We start from the raw sequence: 12248 nt of genomic DNA on the forward strand, positions 1-12248 counted from the left end.
CAACGTACAATTCTTCACAATTAGGGCATTTGATGCAGTAGATTAGATTTCTACTTTTGCAGTTCATGTTCGCATTGGTGAATATTTTCCCTGTTTTTGTGTTCATATATGGGCCGGTATGGATTGATCGGCATGTGCCGCATCGGCTATCATTGCATTTGGATACAGTGAATGTTTGATTTTTGTTGCTGAGGTCAAACCTTGCCTTTGTTAATAGTTTTTTCAAGTTTTTAGGTTGTCTCTTACTGAGAGTTATATTTTGATCTGTAATGATATTTCTCAATTCCTTACTTTGTGCAAAGTAAGGAATTGAGAAATATCATTGCGCTGAATTGGCTTTCTATCCCATCGAATGATGCGAGGTAGACTGGATAAGATCGACTATACACCACATTTACCTCTAAATTGTTAAACCACACAATCAGACAGAGATACGTTCGTTGAGCTGTCATTCTCATTTATAAAATCATAACTTAAACTCGTTTTCCTTTACCACATGCGCAGAATCGGCTGTGCAGATTAAGACATTCGCTTTGAATCCATAAAGATCATGGTCCAGTGCCGGGCAAGCGTCTCCCATTGTGATTTCAGGTCAAAGATTGCTTTGTGATTGAAATTGGTAAGAGGAAACTGTGTGAAAGCACAAGATGTATACTGTATATATGCATGTGTGTATGTGTGTGTGAGTGTGTGTGTGTGTGCGTGCGTGCGTATGTGAATGCTCCTCCACGATTTCACAACTTGTGTTGATTTGTTTACATACAAATTGGCGACTCGTCAAAAAATAACAATATAACTAGTTACAGACAGAGAAAACCGTTTAAGGGTGTACGCCAGTGTGACAGAATTGCAATGATTGATGCAAGTAAATGAATTTAAAAACGCTAATGAAATGTCTTTAAAAAAAAGATTACAGTCACCGAATTGTAATACACATTTGCTTAAGCAAATTCATTACTAATTACTGAGGGTAAAATATCTTCATTTCTTCTATTGCAGGTACAACTACAAAAGCTAGTGCATATATACATATACAAAGTCAACATACCGTTGTTCTATGTTCCGAATTTTGGTTACATTCAAATACTTAAAACTGATTTATTATGTCTTCAATATATTGAAAGCATTTTCAATTTTGACCTATTCATATTACTACATTGCAGTAAAATTCATCAACAAATAGATATCAAATATATCTCTTGAATTTCTTCAATCTTGCTGCTTCAACATATTCAGTTTCAAATGGAAATTATCTTAAAACATTACTTTTCTATTTTATTTCTTATCCTTATGAATCACGCCATTCTAACTTCAAGTTCTACCTTAAAATGTTTCAATACTACGGATTGTGAATTTTGCTCATTTGAAAAACACTGTCATGTATACAAAAGATGCTGTTGTAATGAAGATCAACAGAAAACTGTGGAGTCCAAATATTTCGATCCATCAATATATTATAATTGTAGCCTTGTTCAGACAAAAAGATATTATATCTTTGACCGCTGTCCATCAAATTACAGTGATATAAGTCATGTGACCAGATGTGAATATCCGAAAAACAATGATAGTCTAGACAATATTCTTGTGTTCGGTGAAACAACTAAAAGACTCTACAGGAACCGATATTGTGCTTTGTGTCACACGGAGAAATATATATTATGGAATATTGTTTATGACTGCGTTAAAACAGTAAATATAAATCGTGCCAATTTAATGAATATGATTGAAAATGGTAAATGTAACAAACGCAAAGCTCCTCCGGATGATTTAAAACCTTATCTGGTTCCTTGCATACCCAGTGTTAATAAATGCTCGCCTCATATATTAAATAAAACATTTAAATATCAATGTCCAACTTTCGAAAAGCCACAATGTACATCGTCTAATGATTATACTGATCGAGACATCTTATGTTGCAGTGTATCAACCAGTACAGCACCGAGTCAAAAGAGATTTCCATTAACTATAATTTTTAATTATAATATCAAATATTTAATTATTAAAGCTGAAAAAGACGGTACTGAAACTAATGCGAAATTGCCATTTTGTCCAAAATACACCAATTACGATAAAAACACAATGCGTTGTCGCACGAATTTTTATCACCCTATCTTAAATTGTACAGCGACGAGATTAAAGGACTCCGAATATCATATCACTAGTGATGGCCTTCTCTATTTAAATACTACCCAACGTTGGCTCAATCAATCAGAATTCAGTGTTGATGAAGATGGTTTAAGTATCTGTGTAAAGAATGATAACAATGAAATATCAAAATATTCCGAAATTGAGAGCTATATCACATTAGTGGGACTAGCAATCTCTGTTCCTGCTCTAGCAGTTACTATTCTAGTTTATCTCTGTATACCTGATCTCCGTACCTTACCAGGTAAATTACTCATTAGTCTTTCATCAGCACTGTTTGTAGCTGATCTTCTCTTTCTTATCTCAACAAAAGTCACTACATCTACAGTGCTGTGTAAGTCTTTAGCTGTTGTAATGCATTATGCGTTTTTAGCGACTTTCTTCTGGACGAATGTCATGTCATTTGATGCCTGGCACACTTTCTCAGGGATTACACAACTTCGGAGTTCAGAAAAGGATACCAAAAGACTTGTATTATATTCCTTATATGCTTGGATCTGTCCACTTGTAATAGTATCAGTGTCACTGATATTTGAGTACACACCTGGAAATCATGGACTTTCTCCAGAATATGGAATTGGTATTTGCTGGATTACAAACGTGAACAGTTTGCTTTGGTTCTTCGCAATCCCTGTAATCATTATTTTATGTCTGAATATTATAGCGTATAGCATCACTATTAGAGAGTTGTATTTGGTCAGCAAACTTTCTTCGAAATATTTATCAAAACGAAACAAAAAGGTGTTCCTTATTTACATAAAATTAAGCTTCATCATGGGTTTAACGTGGATGCTCGGATTCCTTTATACGTTTACGAAGATTGACGAATTTTCTCTACTATTTTGCATCTTAAACTCTTTCGTCGGTTTACTCATTTCTTTGTCATTTCTCTTAACAAGGATCGTCTGCCGCAGTTTTCTACATATGTTTCTTAAAATACGAAAATTTGTCAATTCCTCAAATGCTGATGTTTCGACAATTAATGAAACAATGTCGACCTATACCCAACATGATACGTCACTAAAATAATAGAAATTTTTCCAGAAATATTCTAGACAACAGATATTCTACCACAGTACACAACCTTTAGTAACGCTGCGTTCTATAAACTACACTGTAAGGCCTGTAACGTCACAACACTTGCTGCATTTTGTATCAGACTACTTTACATTTATGATAATGATATAAACGTTAAGAATTATAATAAAATGCAGACTGTGAGGGCGTCACTGATATCCTTCAACGGGCTTTCATATTAAGAACTGAAACACAGTTCCATCAATCTCAGCTTCTTATCTACTCCAGGGGACATTTTGTGGTTTTATTTATTGTCAACAAGCTTTTAACCGACTTCAGTATTTTGAGTTTCTTTTAAAGGCTAATAAATGTTTCAATAATTGGATAACACTGAATTCCTATAACATTTCAAATGCTTTTCGAATTCCGAATATATGCGTCTTTGATCACTCTCCATAGATCTCGATTGGAAAAGAATTCACTTATTTGCCTAAATTTGGTCTGTCTTCATGAAACCATTCTCTTCACATCACATACTTATAGTAGAATCCAATGAGATTGGAGGTGGTCTGATTCGCCAAGATTTTTGTTATGTAGAAAATATTGACAGAGCGAGCACAGTAAACTTGCCGTACCTAATGAAATATCCAACATTTTTCCAAGAGTCTTTCTCGAGGTAAATTTATGAAGAAGGAAATAAAAGAAAGCAAGAGATGTTTCTCTATGTCTGAGAGGGTCTCTATGTCTTTGTTCCGGTATCAGTTGTTTCAATTGCTCTTGTGTTATATATTCAACTACGATGTTTTCCAACTACATATTTACAAAACACATTTCAACATTCACATTAACTATTTGTTCTCTCTAAAATATTTCGTGTATACGCGGTAAGCAATACATTTTCATTTCTATCATAAACACCGTAGAAAACAAATTTGGCTCACATGGAAATTTTATGCTTCCAAATTTTCTAGTGTTGCAGATTATAGCCTTCCAAATATGACCCTCAAGATCGTGTTATTTGTAATATATAGAGAAACAGCATGTATATGACACGACTGCTCACATCTCATCTTATATTCCATAACTGATTATATTTATTGAAATGATATATGATGTATTATTCATATTAAATTACTTCTTTCAATACACGACTTGATACAATAAAAGTCCAGTAATATTTTGTGTACTGGTGACATTGCAAAATGCGTCACATTACCAATCAGATTATACTGGGTAATCCCATAAATAATGCGAATTATTCGTAGGTGAACAGGATGAACTACCTGCATCAACTTGCTATAAAACCAAGTAGTAATTTTACTTTGTCCTTATTCTCAGTGCATGTTTTGAAGAGTGCAGTTCGATTTTAACAGTTATTTCTTCGAAGCTATAATGGAAGTGACAAAGGAGCATATTCGGCATATTTTGCTTTATGAGTTCAATAAAGGCAACAACGCAACGGTAAGTGCGAGGAATATTAATGCAGTATTTGGGGATCAGACAATAAGAATAAACCTTGTCAACAGTGGTTCCAGAAATTCCGAGCCGGAAACTACAGACTAGAAGACGAGCCTTGTCCTAGAACATCTGTAGAGCTCGACGACGGAGTTCTGCAAACCTGGTGGAACAAAATCCCATCGTAACTGTTGAAAAACTAGCAGAGAAGCTTGGATTTGGTCATTTAACCAGTCATTCAAATCAGTGCTAGAAGAAAAATGACCATCTTTGGTTTCAAGATGGAAGGTGCTCTTCTATCAGGATAATGCTCGGCCACATACAGCGAGAACGAAATTCCACAGGCTGGAACAGTTTGAATGAGAAACGATGCCCCACCCACTATATTCACTGGACATTGCCCCCATCTGATTATCATTTATTTCACACTCTTCAAAATCAATTGGACTGAAAAATATGAATTCTGTAGACGAGGTCAGGAAAGTACATGAGTATTTTTCGGCATACACAAGTAAATTTTGGAAGAGGGGTCTTGCAAATTGACAAGATGGTTGAAATACCATTGTAGAAAATGAAAGAGAGTATATTTTAGATTGAAAAAGAACTTTGTTTATCTTAATTCTGAAAAATAAAAGAAATATTTTAAAAATCGTATTATTTATGGGATGACCAGATATTACGTCAATACAAACATATAATGTCCTGTTATAAAAAGATTTCCTAAATTACGCCATATGGGAGTGTGGAGTGGCTGCAGGTGTCTGTGTTTGTATGTGTCCCAACTCAGTTTCACATTTGCTGTTAGTTTGTTTTCGTCTTCGCAACTTAGAGTTTCATTAGTAAGATGCCGATAGGAAAAGTACCAAATATAGAAACATTACTGTGTTCGATTTGTTCCATTAAAACCTTCACTGCCGTGTCCCAATAAAGTTGCACTCCGATGGCTAAAACAAGTAAAAATATGACAAAATAATACGAGTTCAAAATATAAAGAAATAATATTATCAAATTGTTATAAGCAATTCCTTGCATCGTTTGATTATTGAATATTATTAGTAAAATATCTTTATTTCTTCTATTGCAGGTATAACTACGAAAACTATATAACACAAAACAACTTACTCTTAAGCTATAGCTCATTCTTGTTTGCTTATATTCAAAAACATAAATACATTGGAGGCATTTTCAATTTTGACCTATTCATATTACGCCATTCTAGTAAAATTCATCAACGAATTGATATCAGTATATATCCTGGATTTCTTCAAGTTTGTTGCTTCAACATTTTCAGTTCCGAATGGAAATCGTCTTAAAATATTACTTTTCTATTTTATTTCTTATCACTATATTTATGAATAACATCATTCTAACATCAAATTCCCTACTAAACTGCTTACGTACGACGGACTGTGAATTTTGCTCTCTTGGACAACACTGTCATATGTATGATAGATGCTGCTGTAATGAAAATCAACAGAAAACTGATGAGTCCAAATATTTCGATCCATCAATATATTATAGTTGCAGCCTTGTTCAGAACGAAGCATATTATATCTTTGATCGCTGTCCATCAAATCACAGTGATACAAGTCATATAACCGGATGTGAATATCTTAAAAACAACGATAGCCCGGACAATACTCCTGTGTTCGGTGAAACAACTAAAAGACTTTATAGGAACCGACATTGCGGTCTGTGCCACTCGGAAAAATATATATTATGGGAGACAGTTTATGACTGCAAAAATACAGTAAATATAAACCCTGCCAATATAATGAATATGATTGAAAATGGTAAATGTGACAAACGGTACGCTCCTCCTGATAATTTAAAGCCGTATCTGGTTCCTTGCATTCCAAGTGTTCCTAAATGCTCGCCTCATATATTAAATGAAACATTAGAACATCACTGTCTAAATTTAGCAAGTAAGAACCATAGAGGAAAGGACCAATGTATATTAGCTAATAGCTATACTAATGAAGGCATTATATGTTGCAATAATACTGACAACAAAAAATTTGATTTTTCAAGTTTGCCTTCCTTAACTATCATTTTTTATTATAATGCCAAATATTTAATCATTAAAGAACTGAAAGGCGGTACTGTAATTGAAAAGAAATTGCCATTTTGTCCAAAATACACCAATTACGATAAAAACACAATGCGTTGTCGCGCGGATTTTTATCACCCTATCTTAAATTGTACAGCGACGAGATTAAAGGACTCCGAATATCATATCACTGGTGATGGTCTTCTCTATTTAAATACTACCCAACGTTGGCTCAATCAATCAGAATTCAGTATTGATGAAGATGGTTTAAGTATCTGTGTAAAGAATGATAACAATGAAATATCAAAATATTCCGAAATTGAGAGCTATATCACATTAGTGGGACTAGCAATCTCTGTTCCTGCTCTAGCAGTTACTATTCTAGTTTATCTCTGTATACCTGATCTCCGTACCTTACCAGGTAAATTACTCATTAGTCTTTCATCAGCACTGTTTGTCGCTGATCTTCTCTTACTTATCTCACCACAATTCACTACATCTACAGTGCTGTGTAAGTCTTTAGCTGTTGCAATGCATTATTCCTTTCTAGCGACTTTCTTTTGGATGAACGTCATGTCATTTGATGCCTGGCACACTTTCTCAAGACTTACACAACTCCGGAGTTCAGAAAAGGATACTAAAAGACTTGTATTATATTCCTTATATGCTTGGATCTGTCCACTTGTAATAGTATCAGTGTCACTGATATTTGAGTACACACCTGGAAATCATGGACTTTCTCCAGAATATGGAATTGGTATTTGCTGGATTACAAACGTGAACAGTTTGCTTTGGTTCTTGGCAATCCCTGTTATCATTATATTATGCCTCAATATTATAGCGTATAGCATCACTATTAGAGAATTATATTTGGCCTACAAACTTTCTTCAAAATATTTATCAAAGCAAAACAAAAAGGTGTTCTTTATTTACATAAAATTATGCTTCATCATGGGTTTAACATGGATGTTCGCATTCCTTTATACGTTTACGAAGATTGACGAATTTTCTCTACTATTTTGCATTTTAAACTCTTTCGTCGGTTTATTCATTTCTTTGTCGTTTCTCTTAACAAGGATCGTCTGCCGCAGTTTTCTACGTATGTTTCTTAAAATGCGAAAATATGTCGAATCCTCAAACGCTGATGTTTCGACGATTACTGAAACAAACTCGACCAATATTCAAAATGAAACGTCACTAAAATAATTGAAACTTCTCCAGAAATATTCTAGACAACAGACATTCTACCACAGTACACAACCTATTGTAATGCTACATTCTATAAACTACACTGTAAAAGTCTCTAACACCACTTACTGCATTCTATCTCAGACTAATTTATGTTTATGATAACCTTATAAGCGTTAAGTATTATAATTAGAATGCAGATTTTGATGACGTTCTTGATATCCTTCAACGAGCTTTCGTATTAGAAACTGAAACAGAGTTTCCTCTCACTACACACTTTCACCAATCTCAGATTGTCACCCTCTCCAGCAAGCTTTTTCAGAATGTATCTATTGCCAACGATTTTTAAATCGACTTCAGTACTTTTGTTTTCTCATGGGGATTAATAACATTTCAACAATTAGATAATGTTGAATATCTATAAGTTTTCAAATATTTTTCATATTCTGGATAAATACATCTTCGATCACTTTCATCATAGATCTCGTTCAGAAAAATTCACCTACGTGGCTGACATGTACATTCTCAAGCATTCGCTTGTTGGCTTGAAACCATTCTTTTCACATCACATGTAATATTTATATCAGAATCCAATGAGACTAAATGTCGTCTGCATCGTTAAGAATTTTTGTTATCTCGGAAATATGACAGAACAAGTACAGTGAACTTGCCGTACATAATGGAATGTCCAATATTCTTGTATGAGTCCTCAAGGTAAATTTGAACTGAAATGAAATAAAAGACAGCAGAACTTTACATTCTCCGGAGTCAACTGTCTCGTTGTTATCAAACTACAATGTTTGCAGGACAAATTTCGAATATGCTGTGAACATTACATGTAATAAATATAGCAAAATCTAAGGAGGGCGATGATAATGTGTATTGACAAGATTTTTCTTGTTTGGAATATGAGAATGAGAATGGTAAAATAGCCGTTGCGTGATGAATATCCAACTTTTCTGTAAACATTCTGCTTAAAATAAATTTGACAGGAGGAAAGTAAAAGAAAAACAATAGGGTTTTACATCATCTATTTTAAGAAACTGGTTTCATTTGGGGACGAACTAACTTAAAATATCTTCTATCTTGTATTGACCCATGATTTTTCAAACTATAACTAAACTAAATCTATTTCAAACGTTCCCATTGTGCATCTGTTACGTTTAGATGCGTGATAAATTGCGTGATGGGAATTTGTACAATTCATGACTGCTTCTATATCGTGAGATATCATATTCCATTCGTTAATTACTACTACTCTAAATAATTATATGTATTATGCCTCAATATCATGCGTGTCTCTTTTGCATGACTACATACTTTTCTTTCCTTCCAACATCAAAGAACTTTGCACCTTACTTGACATTTTATATTACACTACTATTTCTAATTCTTCAGTGCCTACATTGAATGATTAAATTCCATAGCAGACTGTATGATATAAATATTATATTTTATGGAACTATACTTCATGCAATTAGTTACACTACATTATTATTATTAACGCACATCCTTAGGCGACGAGCTGGAAGAATCGGTAGCACTCCGGGTAAAATGCTTAGCGTCATTTCGTCTGTCTATACATTCTGAGTTCAGATTCCGCCGAAGTCGACTTTGTCTTTTCATCCTTTCGGGGTTGATAAAATAAGTACCAGCTGAGTACTAGGGTCGATATAATCGATTATCCCTCTCCCACAAATATCAGGCCTTGTGCCTATAGTAGAAGGGATTATTAATGTGTATCCTAAGGCGACGAGCTGGAAAAATCATTAGCACTCCGAGCAAAATGCTAAGCGGCATTTCGTCCGTTTTTACGTTCTGAGTTCATATTCCGCCGAGGTCGACTTTGCCTTTCATCTTTTCGGGGTCGATAAAACAAGTACCAGTTGAGCACTGAGGTTAATGTAATCGACTTACCCTTCCCTCGAATTTAATGGCCTTGCACCAAAATTTGAAATCACTATTAATGCGCATCCTAAGACGACAAGCTTTGTTCCTAAATTTGAAGTCAATATTACATGTATTGTTAAATATGTCTGCTTTTATTATTAGAGTTGTTGTTTTATATGTTCGGTTCCATTAACTGCAAGTTTTATTACATTACATGATGAGGTTGCTTACCTTTCATGTCATGCTCATTTGCAGTTTATGCAGGGTGTCTCAATAAACTTTTCCACCAAAGGCACAAGGCCTGAAATTTGGGGTGAAGTAGAGCTAATTGATTACATTGAACCCAGCACTTGACTGGTACTTATTTATAGACTCCGTAAGCATGAAAAACAAAGCCGATCTCAACGGTATTTGAACTCGGAAAAAAATGCTTCTAAGCATTTTGTCCGGCGTACTAACGATTCTACCAGATCACTTTGAGGTGTCTCATAATAATGGGAAACATCTTATACACAACTGGGACTGGAACACGCAAATCTACCAGGTTGAATCAAAAGGTTTTTTTTAATTTAAAGCTTTGGTTAATAGTTCAAACAGATTGTATATAGAAAGTGTTTATTCATCAAAATATATCCCATCATATTCTATTGTCATCGTTGTGCTAGAAGCTCAATTCCACGCTTACACCATTTGGCTGGTTCAGAGGCAAAAAAACTCCCCGCATACGTTTTCAAACTTACCTACATTGTTAAACCTCCGACTGTGCAGGAAATGGGTCATAGCTTGGAGAAGGTGGTAATCAGATGGTGCAAGGTCTGGACTATAGGCAAGATGAGGCAGCACAAGTTTCTCAAGTTTGTGCTTAGTCCCATTGGCAGTGTATGCCGAGATATTGTCATGCTGTAGGGATGCGCGTCTTCGATTGACTAATGCCAGTAGCAGGCTTTTGAAGCATCGTATACTCGCTGCAGTTTATGAGCATGAAAATTAATGTTCACAGCATGACCATCTGAGACAAGCTCAAAATGCAACAACCCCTTCAAATTCCACCAAACACATAACATGACCTTCTATTCAAACCACCCTTATTTGACAACAGGTTCTGAAGCCTGGCTTCAACGCTGCTACGTATTTCTGTTATTAGGATTGCGAAAATAGATCCATTTTTCATCCCCAGATACAACTCGTCGCCAAAAACGGACATTTAAAGGATTCTCCAACAGTTGTTTGCAAATGTTCTCACGTTGTTGAGACTGGTCATTGGTAAGTTCATGAGGAACTTCTCCACAACTTCTCGAGCTTATGGAGGTGTCAGTTGATTGTGCTTTACGAATGATCAGGTTCTACCAACAATGTACGAGCTTGTGCTTGTCTGTTGTTTAACCATTTCAAGCAAGGCCACATTTTCCATATCAGAAGATTCCTTGACCTTAGTTTTCCTTTGAGGCTGGTGTCACCTTCCTTGAAATTTTGATCCCACACCTTCGTTGACAGTTCATTAATTTCTGTTGAATTTGTCCTTGCACTCAGTCCTTTTCTCCACAGATAGCGTAAATGGCTCTAATTGCAATTTTTTCACCACTTATTATCAAAGGTGTGAAATAAAGAATAAGCAATTAATGTTTGTATACTATATATTGAAAACAAGAATAAACTATTCAGCAGCGATTGGATAACAAGTTGTATCAAATTAATGATGTAACATGAAGATATAAGTCGCCAAAAATCAACACAGAAAATCAGAAAAAAACTTTTGACTCAATCTGGTAATATAAATAAATTATAAATATTACAAATAAAGTATGTTCCATCAGTATGAGACGCCCTGAATTACGTAATTATTTATATTCGATAACATTTCCTTACAGGTTTTCTTACATTTCACCATTGTTAATATTACACATCTTGTTATATTTAATAATGAATTATTCTGTTTTAGAGAGAGAGTTTTGCACGTCTTATTAAATATCAGTGATATGCATTATGCAATTTGTTATATTTCATGAATTACCGTTATGAATTACTTGCCATGTTGCATTATACAGCAGCCTATAATAACTTTATAGCCACGGGAATAAAATGCAAATTTATTTAACTTGTGAAAACCTCATGAAAAATTAACAAGAACTAATGAAATTTTGTTTCAATAATTCTAGGCTGTTGATTAACAGCCCAGTCAAGATGGTATTTTCTTCATCTCCTACTCTTGTATTTGCACACATTTGAAAAATCACTTTCTGAAATGAACTTCCATTATGCAGCTGAGGAGTACATTTTCATTGCACATCTTATGTGGTGTTCTCACTACATAAATAAATGAAGTTTGTACGAAACGTACGTACTGCTATAACCTAATACATTTTTGTTGCTTTTCTTCAAATTTTATTCACCAAATCTCTTGATCTCGTTTTTGGTTTTTACCCTACCAAATTCTGGTGCCACATACATTTTAAGTATCACATTTAATCTTTTGATTAAATCTATATTATATATATATATATAT

General features: G+C 34.4%; 2 protein-coding genes across 2 annotated transcripts in view; both read left to right on the forward strand.

The window, feature by feature from the left end:
• Window positions 1-3174, forward strand: part of LOC128248762 (uncharacterized) — a 31898-nt gene extending 28724 nt beyond the window's left edge. The window contains exon 6 of the mRNA XM_052970928.1: window positions 1467-3174. Within this exon, the coding sequence (XP_052826888.1) occupies window positions 1467-3174 (1708 nt within the window). The remainder of the gene's footprint in view (window positions 1-1466) is intronic.
• Window positions 3175-5716: 2542 nt separating this feature from the next.
• Window positions 5717-9148, forward strand: LOC128248738 (G-protein coupled receptor Mth2-like). The gene has a single exon (XM_052970791.1). The coding sequence runs from the start codon at window positions 5915-5917 to the stop codon at window positions 7871-7873; it is 1959 nt and encodes a 652-aa protein (XP_052826751.1). The 5' UTR covers window positions 5717-5914; the 3' UTR covers window positions 7874-9148.
• Window positions 9149-12248: the final 3100 nt, after the last annotated feature.

This window comes from Octopus bimaculoides, chromosome 9 (genome assembly GCF_001194135.2).
Source record: "Octopus bimaculoides isolate UCB-OBI-ISO-001 chromosome 9, ASM119413v2, whole genome shotgun sequence".
In the NCBI taxonomy this organism is placed as follows: Eukaryota; Metazoa; Mollusca; class Cephalopoda; order Octopoda; family Octopodidae; genus Octopus; species Octopus bimaculoides.

Coding starts and splice junctions, on each gene's coding strand:
- LOC128248738 (XM_052970791.1), top strand. CDS start 5,915: ATGGAAATCGTCTTAAAATATTACTTTTCTATTTTATTTCTTATCACT.